This window comes from Meleagris gallopavo, chromosome 1, assembly GCF_905368555.1.
Source record: "Meleagris gallopavo chromosome 1, MGAL_WU_HG_1.1, whole genome shotgun sequence".
Lineage (NCBI taxonomy): Eukaryota > Metazoa > Chordata > Aves > Galliformes > Phasianidae > Meleagris > Meleagris gallopavo.
This window is the reverse complement of record NC_139404.1, coordinates 154,638,376-154,663,109: the sequence shown is the minus strand read 5'-3', so window position 1 is coordinate 154,663,109 and position 24,734 is coordinate 154,638,376. Positions and strand designations below refer to the sequence as shown.

The 24,734-nt window shown below is 37.9% G+C and overlaps 1 protein-coding gene across 6 annotated transcripts in view; it reads right to left on the bottom strand.

Annotated features, from left to right (window-relative positions):
* The window catches only part of DACH1 (dachshund family transcription factor 1), a 361,366-nt gene that overhangs the window by 184,850 nt on the left and 151,782 nt on the right, over positions 1 to 24,734 (bottom strand). For all 6 annotated transcript variants that reach the window (XM_085215752.1, XM_085215750.1, XM_085215751.1 and 3 more), the window contains exon 2: positions 24,026 to 24,141. In XM_085215752.1, the coding sequence (XP_085071878.1) occupies positions 24,026 to 24,141 (116 nt within the window). The remainder of the gene's footprint in view (positions 1 to 24,025; positions 24,142 to 24,734) is intronic.

The following is a 24,734-nucleotide window of genomic DNA, read 5'->3' as shown; positions in this document are numbered from 1 at the left end:
TTTCAAAACACGATTTTCATGTGAGATTGACTGCAACTGTTTTAGACTGTAGCTAAAAACAAGCACTAATTTTCTCTAAGTGTGCCTAAAAAAAGTCCTATAGTATTTTTCCTGCTCTCTTACAGTTGTCAAGCTTAACAGTCTTTAAACTACCTTACAAACAGCTTTCTAACATGATTAATTATTTAAGACTCTAGCTCTTACATCATTACATCTGCAGGAGAGGAGGCATTTCGATAGCAGGATCTACCATTAAGGACAGTTAGATAGTGGTCTGTTTCCTTTTACTCACAAGGTAAACTAAGAAAACACAGTAAAACAGTCAAGAACACCGTTTCCAGTAATGTCTTCATAGTTATATCTAAATAAATATTTCAAAGTATAACAAAAGCCAAGACATTGGTTTTTTCAGGCTGTCAGGCACGGTATTTTTATTTCCAGAGAAAGAAATGTGCTCTTCTGTGTTTTTAGAATTATTTCTGCTCCAGGTGGGAATCAGACTATAATCTAGAAATGACACTGCTATAACATTTAAAAGATTAATTTTGTCCACTATCACTGTTATTAAAATACAACATTTTTGAGAACGTATGTTACAAAATGAGTGGTGATTCAGGACATGGAGTGCAATCAAATCTGCAAAGCACAAAGCCTGTATTCAAAACAGAACTGTGAAGTAAAGACAAATTTGCACTGTGAATACAATAAAAACTGTAAATCAGTTCTTTAAAAACAGAAGACAACAGTCTGAGCCAAGAGCTGCAGGCATAACTTCCTAACTGGGTGTACAGAATGCTTCAGATTTCCATACTGGCATAGCAAGTTAAAGACCTGCAACGGAGATTCACAATCCACTGTTGTTACCAGTAAGTAATTATACAACAGTATTTCTAATGATGGAGTCCCAAAGCAATGCTTCTTCTCTTCCCAGTGGAAAATATCTTTTGAAGGAAAGAGTGGCTGTGGGATTCAATAGGAGGGAAAACACATACCATAAAATATAATTAAAAATTGTGGAGGCTGCCTATGACAAGAATAACCATAAAAAACAGATACAAACCAGCTGGCTGTTAACAACTCCTAAGTTATAAAAATCTTAAACCTGCTGTAAAGCACTCAATTCGATTTACATAACCACAGAGCTGACATTCCTTTTAGGCTTCTCTGCTGGGGCTTATTTTGACATGTTTTAAGGCAGCATAAAAAGCAACTGTGAAAAGAAGACATGTATCATCTTACATAAAAATTCATTCTAGTCTTAAGATTGGACTTACATACTTAATCCCAGTGACTTTATTGAAACTGGGAAGTATCTTCAATGGTCACTGGTAATTCAATTTTGTAACGCTATTCCTTTGGTGCTCCTATTCTTGATAATGTTGATACCGTGTATGCACACACACAAACAAACAAAACTACACATCAACAGAAGCTTAAGTTTCAGTACTAATGCACAAAGGATTAGCTCTAGCAGCTTTAGCACTGCACATTTAGTCTTAGATTATGTTGCTCAAGACTGCGACCAGCCTTAGCTTAAAGAGAAAAGCATTTCTTAGGAATGTAATGATGCAGACAGCGTTTTACACAACTAACACAGCTTGCTGTAGGGAATTAAAATAAACAAAATAAAATAAAATCAATCTTACATTGAGTGAAGTTTTGATGTATAAGTGCTGGCAGCTTACATTGCCCAGAGCACAGAATGAGTTTTGCCATTTAATAATTTGCTTGATTCACTGTGCTGCCTCATGCAGGGCATTTTATGCCTGATTTATGTTTAATCGAGTCACCTGCTTAATGTTAAGAAGGGTCACAGTTAGATAGAAGGGTTATGACCATACAGGGCTTTCAACATCTCCCAGTTCGACATAAGAAATGGGTGTAAGTGTTAGAGGTCAACCTTTTTCTTTTATTTTTATTTAATGTTCTCTATGGAATATTGCATAAAACATTAATGTACCACAAAACCAATTTGATTCCCTTTTGAAACACAGAAGGTAAATACAGATTAGGAGATTCAAAACAATGACAAAATAAAAGCAAGGCAATGTGTAATATTAGAAGTGATCATCTATATGTGAATTTCTTTTATGACTGTAAAGTACAGCCTTACACAAAAATGATTATAACTTTTCCTTTTAATAGATACGCAAACCAATTAAATTTGATGTCTATGGAAAAATAATAAAGATTATGAAAACTTTCAGTATAATGTCAGGATTTATATTTCAGTGGAACATTCATCCTTGTGAAAGTATAAAACTGGACATGAAGATTACCAGCATCTTCCTTCTGATAATACTATGAAAAAATTAATTAATGGAATAATTTAATGAATAATATTAGATGTGGTCAACTACTACAGTTAGGAGAACTCAGACACAACTGGTATTTATAAATATTTCTGATTCTTTTGCTATTACAGCATGCTGAAAATTAATGTGGACATAATGCATTTTGAGATTAAAGTCCTCCCATACAGCACTGAAAAATAACACAGTCATTGTGCCAAATGCCAAATAAGATATTTAAATACTTTTTTAAAGGCATAACTAGCAATAGAAGATGGAATTCAGCATTTAACAGTTTGGATAACTTTATTTAGTCAATGTTGATTTAAGTTTAAACATTAAAAAAAAAAAAAAAGGACTTTTTTGTTTGATGTTTTTGTTTTGGGAAGTGTGTATTTTTTAGATGAAGCAGTTAAGAGTTATTTGCATCGTTGTGTGAATATGTGCTAAAAGAATGTGGCAGTGGCATGGTAGCTTTAGTGAATCACAGGGAGCAGGATAACTACAATGGGACTATAGCAGAATTTTGAATTTCTCCTTGTTTACAGCACTGGAGGACTACTCTTGGAATAAAAGTAAAACTAGAGATCCTATTAGAGTTAACATCAAAAATACCATGCGTTTGCTTGTTTAAATAGCATTTAGAGTATTATCACATGGAACGATTTATCAGCTTTTTAAGTGTACTGAAAGTGATATATACATACACGGCATACATCTAGTTACCAGAAACCAATAACAACCACAGCTCATAGTGAAACAAGATGAGTATCAGAGGTTTCAATCCTTCACTAAAATGTAGTTTTACTGCCTGTTAAATTGGACATGCGAGACACACAACATAGAATCATAGAATCATAGATTGGTTTGGGTTGGAAGACCATCTAGTTCCAACCCCCTGCAACAGGAAGGGACCCATCCAGCTTGACCTTGAATGCATTCGTAACTTCTCTGGGTAACCTGTTCCAGTGTCTCACCACTCTCACAGTAAAGAATTTTTTTCCTTGTATATAGTCTGAATCTACCCTCTTCCAGTTTAAAGTCACTTCACCTTGTCCTGTCACTACATGCCCTTGTAAAAAGTCCCTCCCCAACATGCCATGCAAATGTTCAAAAAAGTTCTTATTACTATACTCAAAACATATAAAGTGCTTCTTCAAACACTTTAAAGCCTATCAACTACTTCCACAGATTTATCTAATGGACAATATCAGACATAGTTCTGAATTCACACTTCTAAAATAATTTACCTACAGCTTCACCATCAAATTTATTATTAACCTTCTAAGGTCTGCACTTTTAGTCCAAACTCTTCATTTAGATTGCCTGTAGGTAGTGAAGACACACAGGCATCTCCAGAGGGCGATTCGTGTGGCCTTACAGTGTAATGTTATCACTATCTAAAAATGTCTCTTTCCACTGGCTATGAAAGAAGATGACTTGCTAAGTTTTCAACATCTATACTTCAGATATTAACTTCTGGCAGATGATTCCCCTCCCTAAAAGGTGATATCTTAGGGGAAGCAAGTTTCTTTCCTTGGACTGTGAAAACATAGTGAAGATATTTACACCTGGATGTTTGCAGTTACTAAGGAATGTAATGGATCTACTACTTTGGAATTCTAATTCTAGATACATACTTCCTATAAAGCTAATTTCATATTCATAAAGAATTACTGCACAATTGTTTAAAAATCCTTTAAGCTTACATTATTAAAAAAATACATTACTTTTTAAAAGTTAACATTTTAGACATTAGTATCTCAGCAAAATACACATCAAGAAGATACACTGTTTGCATTGCAATTTAAAAAATAAGCTTCATTTGTCAGACATTCTTTTTCTTCCTCAATTTTCACTCTTTTTCATTCTCTTTTTCCACAGTATTTCTATTAATATTTCAAAAAATGAATTTTTTGCCTATTTAAACAAAGTCCATCAAAGCTAGCAAGCAGCAATAGCCACACAGACATAAGAAAATTGCCTGATGGCAATCATTATGCCATTGAAAAACCTCATGTCCTTAAATACCCCAGTGGGAGAACATACAGGAATTTTTCTGGAGCAATTCAAAACTATACAATCTTTTGCATTATATATTTTTAGCATTTTTTTGTAATGGGTAATCACTAATACTGCAGTTAATCTAACTGTCCATAGAGGCAGACTGCTGACTAGATTTCTTGTTTATTACCTCCAGATTGTTTTATATCTCCAAGAGATTTTGTTGGACAAAACAGAGTAAAACTCACTTTGAATTCTATTAGTTCTCTCATGTTCTACTGGTTTCTCTCAATACTTTGTGAGTTAATTTTTCTCTTGTTCTACTTCCTCTTAAAATTAAGTTAGGGAGGGACACTGGTTTCACAATATCGATATTCACCCTTTAATCAAAAACTAGATTTAACGTCGGTGCACATACTGCCAAAAAATACTGATCATCTAATTCATTGAGTCATGATAAAATCTCATCAATATTAACTGGGTCATCAGTAGGATGACTGAAAATATTCAGTGTTTGGTCCCACAAGTTATTGCCAAGTCTTGAAGGGTAGTCACAAAATCACACAATCACATAATGGTTAGGGTTGGAAGGAACTTCTGGAGATCACCTGACCCAAACTCTGCTCCAGCAGGGACACCCAGAGCAGGGTGCCTAGAACCATGCACAGGTGGCACTTGAAGATCTCCAAGGAGGGAACTCCACAGCCTCTCCGGATAACTTGTGCCAGTGCTCTGTCACCTGCAATGACAGAGCTTTCTAGTGTTCAGGGGTAGCCTCCTGTGTTCCTGTTTGTGCCCACTTTCTCTTGTCCTGGCACTGGGTATCACTGAAAAGGGCCTGGCTCTGTCCTCTCTGTACCGTCCCTTCAGGTATTTATACACATGGCTAAGATCCCTGCTAAGCCTTCTCCTCTCCGGGCTGAAGAGTCCCAATTCTCTCAGCCTTTCCTCATCAAGGTATGGTCCAGTGAATAAGCTGCAGAATACCACTTCAGCAAGTGTCCAAGCAACTTTCAGTTATTACAGAAGCCAACTTGTCACTGAAAGCGGCTGGCACAAAAAATAAGAGAATTTGTGCTTTTTATTTCTGTACAGACAAACTTGGAAATATGAATTCATTAGAGCATACAGAGACTCTCAAACATGCTCAGAAAGATGTATTTCTGTTCAGTTGAATAAACTTAAAGGGATGACACTCAGCAGTGATTATGGGCCTATTTATTTCATTTAGTGGAGCGTAATACTGAGATGTCTGAATTAGCACGTTCACATGGTACATCACCACACAGAGGTATTAACTCAAGGATCAAAGCTCTTTTGCCATATTATAAGTGACTCATCCTGTCTGAAAATGACTAATCTCTTTTGTACTGTAAATGTGCTCTTAATTCCACCTTACAGAGGTCGTAGACAGAAATGTAGGAATATCTGAAAACACTTCCAACTCTGAAGAGAACTTAATAAAATCTATCAGCTTCCCCTGTGCTGTTGGCATGTAGGACAGACTGACACAGTGCTAACATATATGCCCAGAGAACTCTTTTCTCACCATCTCCCGTTACACAGCATATTCCACTTGAAAAAAGTAGAGGGTAGAAGCAAAACACAAAGAGAGTCAGCAAGGAATACTGAATGCAAACTGGGCATAGTGGCGAGAATAACAGAAACGTAGTTCTATAAACATGCTGAAAATTGATGTTAAGACAAAGGAAAAGCAAAATGATATTAAAAATATCCTTTTGGATCCCATACACTGAAAATAAGATTCCCACACTATGATAAAAGACTCTTTATTTTGTAGGTATTTTTTCAGCCATTTGATATTGAAAAAAAATGTACTGAAATGTTATTTTATTCATTTACTTATTTGGCAGTTGTTTCAAAAAGCTTAGCTGGTGAGGTACCTACGAGATATTTCATTATATGAAAGAAATACACTGCAATACAAAATTATTACACTGTCTTAAAAAACTAAATGCTAGTAAACATCAAGAAGCTGAGAGAAAAAGGAAGGTAGGAATTCAAGTCTTTAGACAATTGGCAAAGTGGACATTATCACAAGCAAATGCAGTTAGAAAAAGTGAAGGGCAATATTAGCATTAGAAATCTCTTTTGATTTGCAACTTATCTATCCATAAATGCTCAGTTACTCATTTTTCCTTGAACATTACCTAATGGGATTCCCCCCAGACTTCCTAGATTAGCTACATCTGGTGGGATAAAAGTTTAATGGTTGGTCATCACCTTAAGAATAAGGAGAAATAATAAATTTCTTGAGCTCAATGCATCAACGTTAAAGAGTCTGCATGCAACTAATAATCTGTCCAAAAGTACATTAAAAAGCAAATGCAGTAGGAGAAATTAAACTGAGCTTTAATTTTGCTTTGTGTTTCTACATATGGTAAAAAATACAACATCGTTAAGTGGAAGGAAATTTTAAAGGAGAAAAATCAGAGGAACCTCAAAATCGCTCTGTTTTGAAAAACTGAATGAAGAGGTTTGTACATATTCTATTTAAAAGACAGAGAAATGGGCAAAAATTAGTGGCCTAATCAAAACTATCTGAGGTAATGAAGAAAGATTATATCACACATCATCATACCAATATCCCTGCATACAGAAAATAAATGTCAAGTTACAACCCTGAAAATATTTCACTTCTCCAAAAAAGATCCTGAGCTGCATATTATGTAAAATAAAGTAACACTTAAATACAGAAAAAAAGAGAGCAGAAACCATACCAAAGCAACAAATACAATGAAACAATTACACTGTAAACTCTGTTAGAAAGAATCACTTTAAGTAACTGCAGGAACAACAGTACACAAAAAGTGAGATGGAGCTAAGCAGTGCATGAAATGTTAGCATTTAGTGACAGAAGATAAAATGAGGAGCCTTCTATTGGGAGCAGGCCTCAGATGGAACTGTGTTAAATGAATAACTACAATTAAGTCATGAATAATGCCAAAAGAATCAATGAAGCAGATTCAAATACAATTCCAAAAGACAGCTTTATCTTAGAACTTATATAAACAGTAGTGAATTATAAAGGGGAAAAAAAAGAAAGACAGAAAGATGGAAAGAAGGAGAAAGACAGAAAGACAGAAAGATGGAAAGAAAAAGAAGGAAAGAAAGGAAAGAAAGAAAAGAGAGGGGAGGGAGGGAGGGAGGAAGGGAGGGAGGGAGGGTGGGTGGAAAGAAGAAGGGAGGAGAGGGAGGGAGGGGGGAAGGAAGGAGAGGAAGGAAGGAAGGAAGGAAGGAAGGAAGGAAGGGAAGGAAGGGAGGGAGGAGGGAAGGGAAGGAGGAGGGGGAGGGAGGGAGGGAGAAGGGGAAGGGAGGAGAGGAAGGAGAAGGGAGGAGGAGAGGAGGAGGAGGAGGAGAAGGGAGGAGGCGGAAGGGAGGAGGCGAGGAGGAGGGAGGGAGGGAGGAGGGAGAAGGAGGAGGGAGGAAGGGAGGGAGGGAGGAGGAGAAGGAGGAGGAGGGAGGAAGGGAGGAGAGGAGGGAAGGGAAGGGGAAGGGAGGGAGGAGAGGAAAGGAGGAAGAGGAAGGAGGGAAGGAGGAAGGGAGGAAGGGAGGAGGGAGGAAGGAAGGAGGAAGGAAGGAAGGGAAGAGGGGAAGGAGGAAGGAAGGAAGGAAGGAAGGGAAGGAAGGAAGGGGAAGGAAGAAGGAAGGAGAAGGAAGGAAGGAAGGAAGGAGGAAGGAAGGAAGGAAGGAGAGGAAGGAAGGAAGGGAGGAAGGAAGGAAGGGAGAGGAGGAAGGAAGGGAGGAAAGGAAGGAAGGGAAGGAAGGAAGGAAGGAAGGAAGGAAGGAGAAGGAAGGAAGGAAGGGAGAGGAAGGAAGGAAGGAAGGAAGGAAGGAAGGAAGGAATTTTTTTATACAAGAAACAAAGGATTTACACAAGTTACACAACAGCTACACCAAATATCCATCCGCTTTCCTAGGTCCTACTTTTATCAGGGTACCTGCTGAATTTATTAACTTCTTTGACTAATTAATAGAAACTACAATCCAAAAAAGAGATATTCTACAAAATTACTATTTTGTAGAATTATTATTTCAAATACATAATCCTGAGACTCTTTTTAACTTTTACCGTATTAATATATTGGCCAAAGAAAGTTCTGTGAAACTGTTGCTGGTCAGATAGATGGAAAAAGGGAATTTAATATTTTGAATAAGTAAAGGAAAACATGTCAGGGAAAATCTCAAGATCAATCACTCCTTCCATTAGTAAAAAAATAAATAAAATAAATATTTGAAGAAAAAAAAAAATCTTATATATTTAAAAATTCATGCCAAGTCTAAAACTGTAAATCTGGAACCAGCAAAATATCCACTACTCATTAAGAAAAGTGTCTTGGATTGGATCAAGAATTTCATAGACTGGTCCATCTACCAGTTTATGGGGGGGCTGACAGTATTAGTTGAAAATAGCAGAAAGTTGAGATCCCAGACCCTCAATGAATTCTAACACATTTCTTCATATTGAGTAAGAGAACATCATAATAAAAAAACACTATAATAATAATGTAAACACTACTGATACGATAAAGACAGCAACTAACAATTATAAAGTAATTTAAAAGCAAACTGTTTTTTTTATTATGCATTATACAGATGAAAATCTGCTAGGAAAAAAAAAAAAAAAGATGTGACTGATTATCCGTAACTTAAGACTGAGGCAGTAATAGCTAAAGGAGAATATTGGCATAACTATTGGTTGTGTGATGCCTTTTTCCACAAAAAAAAAAAAAAAAAAAAAAAAAATTCCCTCTATATGCATAAAATCACCTAGTATTTCTTTGAATATTCAAGTGGATATGAGTATGGTAAGTATCTCGTGTTTGGACTGAGAGTTCCTTTTTGTGTAAAATGAACTGTACATACAGATAAGCATGTGTTTGTTTTTCTCTTCTTCATCACCAGAAAATTAACCTGAAGCCTCCAGAGCAGGAGGAAAAAAAAAAAGAAGAAAGGTAATGGCATACCAAAAAGACATTTAAAAAATCAAAAACTTTCTCCAGGATTAAAGAAATAAAGAATCCAAAAAAAGATACCCTGCAAGAGATTTTAATGAGAAAGCCAACTGTATCCTGGGCTGTATCAAAAGGAGCATGGCCAGCAGGTCAAGGGAGGTGATCCTGCCCCTCTACTCCGCACTGGAGAGACCTCACATGGAATACTGCATCTAGATGTGGAATCTTCAGTACAGGAGAAACACAGACCTGTTGGAGCATGCCCAGAAGAGGGCCACAAAAATGATCCAAGGGATGGAACACCTCTCCTATGAGGACAGGCAGAGAGAGCTGGTCTGTTCAGACTGGAGAAGAGAAGGGTGTGAGGTGACCTGACAGTGGCCTTTCAACATCTAAAGGGGATCTACAGGAAAGAAGGGGACAGACTTTAGCAGGTTCTGTTGTGACAGGACTTGGGGATATGGTTTCAAACTAAAAGAGGAGAGAGTTTATGTTAGATATAAGGAAAATGTCTTTTACATTAGTGAGAGTGGTGAATCATTGGAACTGGACGCCCAGAGATATGGTGGAAGCCCCATCCCTGTATACAATTCTGGCTGGCTGGATCTCTGTACAACCTGATATAGCTGTAGATGCCTGTTCATTGCAGAGGAGTTGGACTAGATGACTTTTACAGGTCTCTGCTTACTCTAAGGATTCTATGATTAGCTATGTATTTTTGCCAGCTATGAATAACAGCTTGCATGCTACACATAAAAATCTCCATGGCCATTCAGAACATGGCTTGTTTTTCACATCACTGTCGTCACTGCTGAAACATACCTTCCACTGCCTCACTTTGCTCATTTCCACTGTCTGGTCTCTGGAAACATTACACAGGTGTCAAGGAATATTAGTGGGTGCACTTTTCCTCATGGAGGAATTCATCGACACACCTTTGCTTATACGCGCTTCCATGTCAGAAGCCATTCTGTCAGACTGCCCCTCTGCTGCCATCTGTCACACAGCAACAAAATGTAACACTATTGGTGGAAAGGTTCAACCTTTTCTGCCATACCATCATCCACCTCTGATGTTCTGGGCCAACATAATAACATGAGAGGCACTGCTTCTGGGGCAGATCTTGTATTTAGTCAGTAACACACATCTTATGTTCTTAGCTCATGCCAGGATAATTTTTTTTCAGAAAGCAGCTGCAGATAGTTATGGAAAAATAACTGGCCAGACATTCTTCCTCAGTAGAAGATATAAATGAATATTTGTTTAGGTTGAGGGACATTTGAAAGAACTGCACAGACCTGTGCTTGTAAGCTGCAGCACACAAATCTGCCCTCCAAGCCAAAGAAAAGCTCTGAACTGTTCTATTTATTGATATAGATGCAGCCATGAAAGTCATATTATTTACAGAAAAAGTAGCTTAAATAGTAGCCACATTACATCCTTGTATAAGTCCTTCTATATAAAATTTTAGCTTAGGTGAAAATGCAAATTAATTTAAAGGGAAATGTAATTAATTTTATATCAATATATTCTTATGGGTGTATTTAAAATAAAAAGTAAAATTAAAAATTAAAAAATTATTAATCCATAATGAGTTATTCCATAGTCTACAAAAATGAATATTATGTTGCTATTTACTATAGTGGCAAGAGTATTGTACTTTCACCTTTAGGAGTACGCTGTCCTCAGATTGTCCCATGTCTGCTTATCTGAGACTTCAAAAGGATGAGACTTCAAAAGCCAGATATATTTTGAGCTTTCAGTAGAGGAAAAATACTACTTTAAAAATTGCTTTGTCACACTGTGATTGCACAGGAACCACTGTTTTCTTCCACTTGGATGAAATATTAATCTACTACAATCTTTTGAGATACTTTTCAAAACAAATGTACTGATTCACAACAAATCACCCTTCTCCTCTCAAATACTCACACTGAATACCAATGAGATGTTGAAAACTTTTTGGCTTTGTCTGTGCTGTCAATCTGCTACTTGCAAAAAGAATGCACTGATGTGACGCATAAAGTTACCTGTTACAGTTACTAAATTTCTGGTAATATAGTCATTTATTCTCATATTTACATCTATTTATTAAGCACAGAGGAAAAAACATTGTTTGCACTGCGTTAAGCAGCATTTCTCATAATTTAAAGTCCAACAGTAAGTGACATTACAGTCAATACTGTAATTAAGAAAATATTTCTGGGCCTTCTTGTGGTGGATTGATGCATCATAACATACGTATTAAATAACTAACCATCCTTAACCCAAACCATTCTACGACCCAAACCATTCTATGACTCTGTGGTCTTAGTGCAGCATTATGAATAGAGGGAAAAGGAAACAGTAGATGCATTTGTGCAAGTTGCACTGAATATAACTTGTTCTTATTACTCTAAGTCAGTCTAAATTGACTCCTCGCAATTAAGACTGGTTTGAAAGGAGATGATTTATGAACTACTTGTCCATACCTAAAAACATTTCAGAGAGACCAATTAAATTCTTATGTATACCTACTTTTGTGAGAGGCCAACCCATAAAAGCAATTATACAAATAAAGAAAAAAGGTAACTTCGTCATTTCTCAATATTCAGGTAGTAATACGTAACAGCAAACAAACTAAGTGGTATTACGCTTAATAAGTCGATTATATCAACTTAAAAAGAAATCTGTCTTCTCTTTCCCCTTTACAATTTCTGTCACACACACACACATTCATACTCACTCATCTTCTGCACTCTTCCTATCCTATCCCCTTCCATTTTTCTCACATTTTCCTTTTCAGATGTTTCAGCGTATCAGGCACAGAGCAGCTGACTGATAAGATAACATAGCTACCTATCTCAGTATCTTGAAGGAATAACCTACGTCTTCCTACCTAAAGAAAGTATGAAACTAAACCAAACAGCTTGATTTTTCATAAACCACAAGCATTGGTGTCAGCACCATGAGCAGTAATTGATGTATCATTTTATATACTATACTATACTATATTATATTATATTACATTATATTATATTATATTGAAAGGTGGACCCGGGTGAACCTAATGAGGTTCAACATAGCAAAGTGCAAGGTTTTGCACTTGGGTTGGAAGAATCCCAGGCATCCATACAGACTGGAATGGTATCCTGGGCTCCATCAGAAGAGGGGTAGCCAGCAGGAACAGGGAGGTGATTGTCCCCCTCTACTCTGCTCTCATGAGGCCCCATCTGGAGTACTGTGTCCACTCTGGAGCCCCCAGCACAAGAAAGACAGGGAGCTATTGGAGAGGGTCCAGAAGAGAGCCACAAAGATGATCAGGGGACTGGAGCACCACCCCTATGAAGACAGGCTAAGGGAGCTGGGCTTGTTCAGCCTGGAGAAAAGAAGGCTGCGGGCTGACTTCATTGCAGCCTTTCAGTACCTAAAGGGAGCCTACAAAGAGGGGGGTAATCAACTCTTTGAAAGGGTAGGTAACAGCAGGACAAGGGGAAATGGGTTGAAGTTGAGGGAGGGAAGATTGCAGTTGGATGTCAGAGGGAAGTTCTTTACAGAGAGAGTGGTGAGGTGCTGGAACAGGCTGCCCAGAGAGGTTGTGGATGCCCTATCCCTGGAGGTGTTCAAGGCCAGATTGGATGGGGCCCTGGGCAGCCTGGTCTAGTACTAAATGGGGAGGTTGGTGGCCCTGCCTGTGACAGGGAGTTGGAGGTTCATGATCCTTGAGGTCCCTTCCAACCCAGGCCATTCTGTGATTCTGTGATAGTAGCAACATGCTTCACTAGTACGTCTTACAACATGGTTCACTTTATACACAGCCCTGTTCAACACAAATATTCTCTGATTTCCCATCAAGAAGAAGAAAGTTAAGCTACTTGCACACAGTCTGGAACCAAGCTGATGCAACAATCTTGTCTTGAAATCCTGAGTCCAATCAGGACTTGAATCAGAATAACCTTCCTCTTAAAAAACACTTTGTCCCAGTTAAGACTAATTTGTGATATCTCTAATATTTCGCATAGGGCTACAACAGTAACAACAACAATGCAGTGCATTGTGAACAATTGATAATCATTACCATTCTGATTGCATGTTATCATGCAATACAAAATTCATGCAATCAGAGTTATTAGAGCCTTAAGGACAACACACAGTGACTAGTTCTCCATGGAAAAAATGACAGTCTGTTTTTGTGGTTTTGTTGTCTGAAAAGCTGGATGTTATATGATCATTAGATGCAGTTGGCAAAGACAGATTACTTAAAATAAATCTTGATAAAATTGATTAATACATTTCTTAGCTCATTATTTTTTTGTTTGTTTAGTTATCTGAAGCTGTTCAGATATAATGATGCTTGCTTGCATACTTTTCTTGAAGATCTTGAGTTAATTCTTAAGTTCACTTGCTTCCTGTATTACATAACAAAAAGGTCTGTCCTACCTGACACCTTTTCTGGATATTGCCTTTATATTTCTGTCCTTGTATGAGATCTTTAAAACTGCACAGCACATATTATTCTTAACCCAGAGACCATTGTGTTTAAAAAAAAATCACAAAAACAAGGTAAATATACTAAGCTACAGTTTCTTCCTGTACTATGGAAAATCTCCAAAAGCATTAAAATGAAATCATAAAGCATAACTTTGGAATATATAAATTCATCAAAGTCATCTTTTATTCAGGGCAGTACATAGTACTGGATGCAGGTCATATACAAACAAAAAGAAAAAAAATCATTCTCCTTTCATTGATCATGTAGTGCAAGGATGTAAGTCTAATTCTACAGAAAACAGACACCTTGACAGCATTCAAGAACTTAAATGTTGATGTGATGATACAGAACTATACTTAGCAATGTGATAAAATTAAGCTCTGAACCAAATCTTGCTACGCTTATTCTAACAAGCACCATCCTACTATAGCAATCAATATAATTCAGTTCAGAGACCATCATATTATCACTGTGATATTGTTCCAAATTCAGCAGATCAGCTTCACTTCTGCTTGTAGGGTTTAATAAAATAATACTAAGTTCGTGATGTTTAAAATGGCAATGCAATGTTTGCTCTGTAAAAGCTTAGCTTCTGAAATGACTATCAAATTACTTTTGATGAATTTAAAAAAAATCAGGAGTTTGGCTGAAAAAAAATATCATGTTAATGATAAGAAAAATTGCCAACGTAAGTGATTATCTTGGTTTTTTGCTATTTAAAGACTTTGCCTGAAATATGAGCTACAACTCAATCTACGCATTTACAAATATTTATAAGCTTCCATTCAGAACTATTTCATCTTATGAAACAATCAGTTTACTCTGCAGTGCTTATCTATTCTGTAACCTTTTAATTTCAATTATGAACAATAGTAATTTGGAATAAAGAATGTTAGAATAATGACTAGTAAACAGTTCCATTATCATATCCAAATTTAGTCACTGATAACTGTGATATGCCTGCCTTTAAGTATGAGATTTTAATTGCTTTATTTTGAATGAAGAGTTTAGCTTTTTATTTTGTTTTGGTGTGCCCATTTGTTTTATAGGAGACAATGATAGTAAAATATCTTCTTTGGAAAAGCTGTAAGTGTTTTGTTTTCCAAGATGTTAAATACACTTTTACAATTTGAAAGACAAATCTGGCATTTGGATGAGGGTCACATCAGAGATGTGGTTTTTTTACTGCTCATATTAAAATGACTTGGGAAAGCTGTAAATATCTTAAAACCAAGACATATTAGTAGAGTCTTGCTTTACTAATATCTCTGAACAGTTTACCTTCACTGAATAAGATCAACTGTGATTCTACATAATTGTCACAGAGATATCATTCATAATGGGGAATTTGCAAACCGGTAACATTACATCCTTAGTTGTCAGAATGAAAATTATTCTGATTCAGCAAGAAACAAAAAAATCTTAATTTTTCCATTAAAAAAGTAATAAATCTGTGCACATCACAATGTAATAGTAAATGAGCAGTCATAAAATGAAAGTGGAAGAGAAGATTCACTAGCTTACGGCTGTGCTGGAAAATAACTTCACTCTTCAGTTCATTTTCAAGTACTTCGAGTGCTACAACATATCTGGCTATCCACACTGTTTATAAGTTTAAACCCAGAGTCTCTTTTGAAGTGAACCAACTTTTTCCCTTTGAATCAAAAAAGCTGGGAGGATTTCTGGAAACAGTTCAACCCAGAGCCTTCTCTCAATAGGCAGTGGGTGAGTACCCATGAGGTCTGACTCCCTGAATTACGTGGTATAATACTGCAAAATGTTTAAGTTCTTACTGATTATAAGTTTGTAGTGAAAAGGCTTATAATTCTGCAAGTAACTCTTGGTGTTAAAAAGATTTCATGACTGAATACAACTATGGCTTATTACAAGCGTAAGTATTCAAAACCTTCTCATGCTTAGAAATGCCTAAACATAAAACATTGAATGCTATGGGTGAATATGGTTAAATGGCTTTAGGTTCAGAGACTGTTGTAACCTGCCTGCTTAGAAATCTTCCATATGTTTGCCTTCAGCAAGCCATGAGATCACATCCTATTTTCTTACAAAGCGCTCCTGAAATCATGACCTTTGGCAGGACTACAGTCCTTTGATTACTGAGATCCTGAAGTACATTCTTGTACTGTATTTTCTGCTCACATGCTATACTACATCCCATTTTATCATCATGCTTCATTTAAATTGAAAGCAAAACAGCTAAATATCAAAAGTCAAAAATAAATGAATTTACATGTACTAGTGCATACAGCTAAACAGTGAAATTCCCACTGTGTTACGTACTCATACTCTGTTATCTGCTGAAACAGTACTATTTACTTTTGAGATATTATAAAATGTGTAGCAAAATGGAAAACACCTTTACTATTAACTAGTGACTCACTGGAAGTAAACCAGTCAGTTTCCAGAATTAATTATCAACTTGTTATCTCCTGATAAACTATAAGATATCTCATCATTTAAAGGAATGATAATATGGCAAAGTTATGATAGCATTTTCAGAAGAGGACAGGTGGCCTGAATTAAGCTTCAATTAAGATTTTTAAATTATGAAATACAACATTTACACAGTATAGTCAGTATATCTTCCCACCCATACATCAACTAGTGAATATGATAGAAGCTTTCACGTTAATTATAATGACTACTTCATTAATGGAAGTGCAAAAATGTTTGTGTAATCTGATTCAATTTATTGAATTAGATTACAGTTTATAAGCCTGAAAGCAGTGTCCTTCCTTATTTTTGCAATATGTTAGTTCATCCTTAACAGATAAACGGTACATCATGCAACAATACTAATCAAAAGCAATGCTCACGTTAAAAGTGATCAAGCACTAATAATCAAAACAGTGAGTTAAGGCCTTTTAAAAGAAATAGGGGATAGTCACTCAGCTTTAATGATGCCTATGTTTTAATCAACACAGGATTGTAAAATGCATGGACAACATAAGTAACTGAACAAAAGGTTTGCTTCTCAAAAGGACCACGTAGGTAACTCAATTTTTTTTTTTTTAATTCTAGCTCCTGCAATACTCTCAAGAAGCCATCTAACTCGCTTGTCTAATTTAAATGCACTGTTAAGACTTTATGGGATTAATGCTAAAAGACTCCAAACTACTGACTTTGTGTACTGGAAGCATCAAATATGATGTGAGCATATATTAACATGTAATAATTATTATATGTTAAGCTTTTTTTCTGTTCTGCCAAATACAACATTAAATAGCTGTGAACCAGTGAACATGAAATTATTTAGTTATGTTATTAACATTTCTTTAAATGCCAAATAATTCAATTTTCTGTTTTAGAAGAAGTATTGTCACACAATCAACAGCTGTGTATGCAAATGACATTTATCCCTCACACTGAAATGATCCATACAAAACCTTGCAACTCTCACTTTATCCTAACCCTCCATAAAAATATTTCATACCTCAGACAGTTCTGCACAGGATGGAAACTGAAGCATACTTTTACTGACTGGGGTCACAGGGAAAGAGAGAAAGTAAGGATGGGATTAGAAATTACATTTCCAGATTATCACTTTAGAGAAAAAGAAGAGAACAAAAGCACTGAATGTAGGGAAGTAGTTATAATTTGAATAAATGAAATATTTCAGAGAGGTCTTAATATCTTTACAGTGGAAAAGAAGGGTTTGATATCAAATGTGGAATAAGTGGATAGAAGTACTTGTCACATAAAGCAAATCTGTTCAGGATGGTAATGATAGTAACAATAACTACTGATAAGGTAGATATTGGGGGGATGCTTCTCTTAAGTGCCTGTATACTAATGCGTGTAGCATGGGGAATAGACAGGAAGAGCTGGAGTTCTGCGTGCAGTCGCGAGGTTATGATCTCACTGCGATCACGGAGATGTGGTGGGACAGCTCGCATGACTGGAATGTTGTCATGGAGGGCTATGTGCTTTTTAGGAAAGATCGGCTGGCTAGGCGGGGTGGTGGAGTTGCTCTTTATGTGAGAGAGCAGCTAGAATGTATTGAACTTCACTTGGGGGAGAGTGATGTAGCAGTGGAGAGCTTATGGGTAAGAATCAAGGGGCAGGCTGGTGAGGGTGACACTGTTGTGGGTGTGTACTACAGGCCCCCTGATCAGGATGAGGAGGCTGATGAGGCCTTCCAAAAGCAACTGGATGTAGCATCACGTTCCCAGGCACTGGTGCTTATGGGGGACTTCAATTATCCAGATATTTGCTGGACGACCAACATGGCCAGGCACGCACAGTCCAGACGGTTCTTGCAGTGCGTTGAAGACAACTTTCTGATGCAGGTGGTGGAGGAACTGACACGGGGAGGGGTTTTACTGGACCTTATTCTCACCAACAGGGATGGACTTGTTAAGGAAGTGAAGGCTGGGGGCAGTTTGGGTTGTAGTGATCATGAGATGGTGGAGTTCAAGATCCTGAGTGGAAGAAGCAAAGCAAACAGTAGGATTGCTACCCTGGACTTTAGGAGAGCCAACTTCGATCTCTTCCGGGACCTACTTGGAGCTATCCCGTGGGCTTGGGTGGTAGAAGGTAAGGGGGCCTCTGAGAGCTGGTCAGCATTTAAACAGCTCTTCTTCCAAGCTCAGGATCGGTGCGTCCCTGTGAGCAAGAAATCGGGAAAAGGTGGCAGGAGACCTTTGTGGATGAGCAAGGAGCTCATGCGCAAGCTCAAAGGGAAGAAGAAGGTCCATGAAATGTGGAAAAAGGGTCTGACCACTTGGGAAGAATATAGGAATGTAGTCAGGGCCTGCAGGGATGCAACGAGGAAGGCTAAAGCCCGCCTGGAATTGAATCTGGCTAAAGTGATAAAGGATAATAACAAAGGCTTCTTCAAGTATGTTAACAGCAAAAGGAAAACTAGAGAGAATGTGGGCCCCTTACTAAGTGAGGGGGGGGTTCTCGTAACAGGGGATGCTGAGAAGGCAGAGATACTGAATGCCTTCTTTACTTCCGTCTTCAGTGAAAAGGCTCTCCCACAGGAATCCCACACCATAGAGGTTAGTGAGAGGGTCTGGGGAATGGGAGACTTCCCTTTAGTCAGGAAAGAGGACGTGCGTGAGTGCCTAGGCAGTACTAAGGTTCACAAGTCCATGGGACTTGATGGGGTGCATCCACGTGTGCTGAGGGAGCTGGCGGAGGTCATTGCCGAACCACTCTCCATCATTTTTGAGAGCTCTTGGACAACAGGGGAGGTCCCTGAAGACTGGAGGATAGCCAGTGTCACTCCGGTCTTCAAAAAGGGCAAGAAGGAAGATCTGGGTAATTATAGGCCTGTCAGCCTCACCTCCGTCCCTGGAAAGGTGATGGAACAGCTTGTGCTGGATACCATCTCCAGACAACTGGGAGAAAAGGAGGTCATCAGGAGTAGTCAGTATGGGTTCACCAAAGGGAGGTCGTGCTCGACCAACTTGGTGGCCTTCTATGATGCTGTCACATGCTGGGTGGATGGGGGAAGAGCGGTAGATGTAATCTACCTTGATTTTAGAAAGGCATTTGATACTGTCTCCCACGACATCCTTATAACAAAGCTGCTGAGGATGTGTGGGATAGACGAGTGGACAGTGAGGTGGGTTGAGAACTGGCTGACTGGCAGAGCGCAGAGGGTCGTCGTTGGTGGTGCAGAGTCTGGCTGGAGACCTGTAACCAGTGGTGTCCCCCAGGGGTCTGTGCTGGGTCCGGTCTTGTTCAACATCTTCATCAATGACCTTGATGAGGGGACAGTGGCCACCCTCAGCAAGTTTGCTGATGATACAAAGTTGGGAGGATTGGCTGACACGCCTGAAGGCTGTGCTGCCATTCAGCGAGACCTGGACAGGCTGGAGAGCTGGGCAGTAAGAAACCGGATGAGGTTCAACAAAAGCAAGTGTAGGGTCTTACACCTAGGGAGGAATAATTGCATGCACCAATACAGGCTGGGGGATGAGCTGCTGGAGAGGAGCTCTGCGGAGAGGGACCTGGGCGTCCTGATGGACGACAGGTTGGCCATGAGCCAGCAGTGTGCCCTCGTGGCCAAAAAGGCCAATGGCATTCTGGAGTGCATTAAGAAGAGCGTATCCAGCAGGTCGAGGGAGGTGATCCTCCCCCTCTACTCTGCCCTGGTAAGGCCTCATCTGGAGTACTGTGTCCAGTTCTGGGCTCCCCAGTACAAAAAAGACAGGGATCTCTTGGAAAGAGTCCAGCAGAGGGCCACAAAGATGGTGAAGGGCCTGGAGCATCTCCCCTGTGAAGAAAGGCTGAATGAACTGGGTCTGTTTAGCCTTGAGAAAAGAAGACTGAGAGGGGACCTGATCCAGGTTTATAAATATCTGAGGTGTGGCGGCCATAGTGGTGAGGCCAGTCTCTTTTCAGTGGTACGTGGAGACAGGAAGTGGGGAAACGGACATAAGCTGCAGCATAGGAAGTTTCGCACGAATGTGCGTAAGAACTTCTTTATGGTGAGGGTGACGGAGCACTGGAACAGGCTGCCCAGGGAGGTTGTGGAGTCTCCTTCTCTGGAGATATTCAAGTCTCGCCTGGACGCCTACCTGTGCGACCTGGTGTAGGGAACCTGCTTTGGCAGGGGGGTTGGTCTCGATGATCTCTAGAGGTCCCTTCCAACCCCTACAATTCTGTGATTCTGTGATTCTGTGATATGAATTTAACATAAAGTTAACACAATAATAAATTGAACATGGAAGGTGCTTTGAAATTTCTGGACAAAGACAAAGCTGTATACATACATGAAAATAGTATTCTTTTCATCCCCTGTAGTAATGACTTCCTAAAGCACTACAGATTCACATTTTATCACTGAAAGATGTGGTTTCTGAAATAAATGCAAGAGCTTTACAGTTAATATTTTTTATTACTTAGACATTATCGTTTCAGGCCAAATTGTGGAAAAATTGAGTTCAAAGCTTTAAAAAAACAGTTTTGAAATCTAAAATACTTAATAATAATTATAAAAATTCTAAATATGAAAAATGGAGAAAATAGCTTTTCAACGATGATGTGAAAATAATGGAAACATCATTTTGAATGCCATATAGTAGCTACAGACAAAAATACAGGGCACAATGTATATCCTACTTGAAACTCATACGCTATTCCACTTCAGCTCTAGAAAATTTTGAAGCACACTGGCCAACAAAAGAACTGCAATATATAGAGGTATATGGGCCTAAGTTAACTATGATGAACCATCTATTTTGGAACTGCTTCAAAGCAGTCTCCAGATAAGCCTATCTGAACGTATGCTGGACTCTTCTTCTGACTGTATCTCCAGCTGCATTCATAACAGGCCCAACAGATTTTAATTCTCTGGAGAACTCAAGGAAATCTTAATTTACCATTATTATACATTTCTCATTTTTGCCACAACTTCAAGTCCCTAAATACTTTTCTAAAACAAATTATTTCTAAGTGACAACGTAACCTTCTCTGTGTGTGTTTTCATAATTAGACCAGTAATAGAATACAGTTTCAAGGGATCCTAAACTTGGCCTCCTGCAAAAATATACAATTATGAATGTTTATGAGAAATCTCAACAAACAATTCTGTACCAATATTATCTGCATACATAAGCAAAGGACACAAAAACAGCTCCTTTGGAAGCCAGGATTCTTAGATTTAAGTGCATACTTCTGAATTGTGCAGCAATTTTTACTTTTTCTTTAAAGGGGGATAAATTTTCCTGCAAAAATCACACATAAGATCCTAGTATACTTAACAGATCTGTGTTATTTCAACAACACTAAATAGCATATAATTATGTGTATAGTATATAATTATACTTTTGTAGGCTGGAAGGAAACTTGGTTATTACACTATGATATTTAAATCAGTGAGAAAACTTAAAAAGGAGGATAAATAAAATATTTATTGACATGCAACTTCAATATATATATATATATTTTTTTCCCAAGTTTGTAGCTGGATTCTAACAGAAAATTCAAACTTTAATTTCTCAAACAAGAAGACATCTTAGGCTTGTTTGAAGGCAATTTAGGGAATAAGGTGCTGGAACAGGCTGCCCAGAGAGGTTGTGGATGCCCCATCCCTGGAGGTGTTCAAGGCCATGTTGGATGGGGCCCTGGGCAACCTGGTCTAGTATTAAATGGTGGCCCTGCCTGAGGCAGGGGCATTGGAGGTTCATGATCCATGAGGTCTCTTCCAAACCGGGCCATTGTGTGATTCTGTGACACAAAGAGAGGTTCAGAGAACCAGAACTTTTCAATGCAAAGAAGGCTTAGGGGATTGTTACAAATGTGTATGGATACCTGATGGGGAGGAGTAAAGATGATAGAGCCAGGCCCTTCTCAATTTTGGCAAGGGACACAATGAAATACAGGAAATTTCATTGAAAAGTGAGAAAACATTATATATATCAATTATCTTTAATTTTATTATTTTCATCTTTTTTAATCATCATTTTATAAGGTTCTACATCTGTTTCCATGGGCAACATTCTAAGAAACTGAATCTGTACTGTGTATTTATCATTAACTTATTACAACCAGCCTTTCAGGACTAGGGAGGGACTGGATATTTTAGGCATGAATTGTGGCTTAAGTTGCTTTCTTATCAGATTAAATGGTTCTGCTGACAAGGTGAAAATTGTTTTCTATCTTATCTTCCTTTTTTTGGCCAGCTTATTTGTCTCTTCCTTCTTTCCTGGCATCTCATTTTCTTTGGTATTTGGCTGTTTTACTTCCCCCCAAAAATTTTGTTTTGTTTTTCTCTGCAATTTTTTATCTCTTCCACATAAATGTGGATACCTGTACCCTAAAAAAAAGTTCTGTCCTTTTCCCACATACACCCTATCTCCTATTCTCTTATTCCATTCTACTCTGCACCAGTTCTCTCTTCTATACCAGACTTTATCCTGTAATTCTTAACCTCTAAAGTTTTTTTAATCTTAATTGCTTTTCTTTCTCTTTTTTTTTAAATTTTTTTTATTTTTATTTTGCTGGGGTCACAACTGCCCAGATTGCCCCTCTGAGTACTAGTTGCAAGACACTATCACACTCTCACCTACACTTTCAGTCTCACCTTCCTTCACTTTGTTTACTTAATGCTCTCTCATTTGTCAGCCTCACTTGTCTGACTTCATTTCATTTTGTCATTCCTCTTTATCTTTAGCATTTCAGAAAACTATTAATATCTATATCATCACGTAGAACAGTTATTTGTCCAGAAGGCCAAGAGGCCTGGCTAAACAATTGTCCACACAGCTAAACCTTCTTCCGCTCCTTGCTCCTTGAGACAAGAAACTTGCATCTAAATTGCCAACGGCTTTTGGCATGTGTTGTTTCCTGATCTGTGCACTATTTTGGAATGCATTAATCAGCTATGATCAAAACCATGCCAAAGATCATGCTCATACTTAAATAGACACATCATATACTCAAACATCTACCTATTAATTGAATTCTCCAAGGCCCACCAATCTCACTCCCTGCTTAGTTCTGTCTAGGTTATTCTTTTCCTCTGCTTTAGAGAACATCATTGCTAGAGAATGAACTGTGCAAACAAGTGGGGAAGTGGAAAAGAAGTGGAAGCTCAGGTGAGTTTTGCTGAAGCAAGCAGGAGATTTTAACTAAACTGCAACATGAAAACAGAGAATGTAGCAGTAGGGACAACAGATTGGCTGTTGGGTGCCTTGAGATGGCTCTATTTAATTCCTGCCTGCAACACAGCCTTTCTTAATTTAATTCTGACTAGGAGCAAGGCACAGTTAAAAGATATAGTAACTTTCAAAAGAAAATAGTAGTTTTAGAAGGAGATTTTTGCTGGACTTTATATTAGCAAAAGGCCTCAGGAAATGTATCAAAAATAGAATTTCAGGATGAAAAATTAAGAAAGATATGTGTGCAGCATGGAATTATTTTAACTAATTCAGTTTCTTCAGGAAACTATTCATGATGATGTTATCTGATCAAGCAAAGAAGAAAAAATAGTACATGATCTACCAAAAATGAATGGGGAAATCATTTTCTAATGATAGGTAAGGAAGTTCATACTTTGAAAGATTTTTTGTTTATAAAGAGCAAGGGGAAAAATTATAAAGGATTATCATTTGCTGACATTTGTATTTTAAAGTACCCAGCTGCCAAAATTTCTATTACATACAATACATTTATGTAGCAATAATGTTACATTACAGAACTCATTTATGAAATTAGGGTGCTGGTTTCCTAGATTGTTAATTTATTGGCAAGTGAATATAAGCCAAGTGTTCAAAAGACTGCTTGTGTCAAGGTACTTCTAGCAATCCTACCTGTTGGCGGGATGATTCCAGGAGACATTAGGCCTGGGACAGAATGTGGCATGATATGAGAATTCTCTGGGGAGGTGACACTTTGAGTCCTCTTAGGAGGCCTTCCAGGTCTAGAACTGAAACAAACAAACAAAAATTTTTTACAATTAAGCTGTTGTCTTACACATCATTTCAAAGTTGTTTCAAGTGGTAACATGGACTGTAAATAAATTTGTTTCAAGGACGGTTGCTTTTGCAGTTAGATGTAATAGACTTCCATCACTAATTAGATTACATGCTGAATTCATTTTCTTCATTGAAGATCAGCCGCTCTTGATGCATAATTCATAGCGTGCACCTCGTTACCTGCTTCTTCATATTAATATCTATACACAGTTTGAATTGCCTCGTTTGCATATGCTAAAGTTCTGCATGCAGCCTTCAGCACAAAAATTATGCACTAACTTGTAATAATTATTACAGTCAGCCTGCTATTGATTTATGAGACTTTTAAAAACCAAATATGTGTAGTACTTGTAATGAATGATATTTTAAGGTTCTTCAGGAAATTAAAAGGCAATGGCTGCCTAAGGAAATGTTCTGCTTGTTTGATTTAATACTACAGTTAGCTGGGAGGTGGAATGAAAGAGTGATTCAGACCTATAGCACATTTTTCGATGATATGTTTTATTACTTTGCACTGCTAGCCTGATATCTAGATGATAAATGA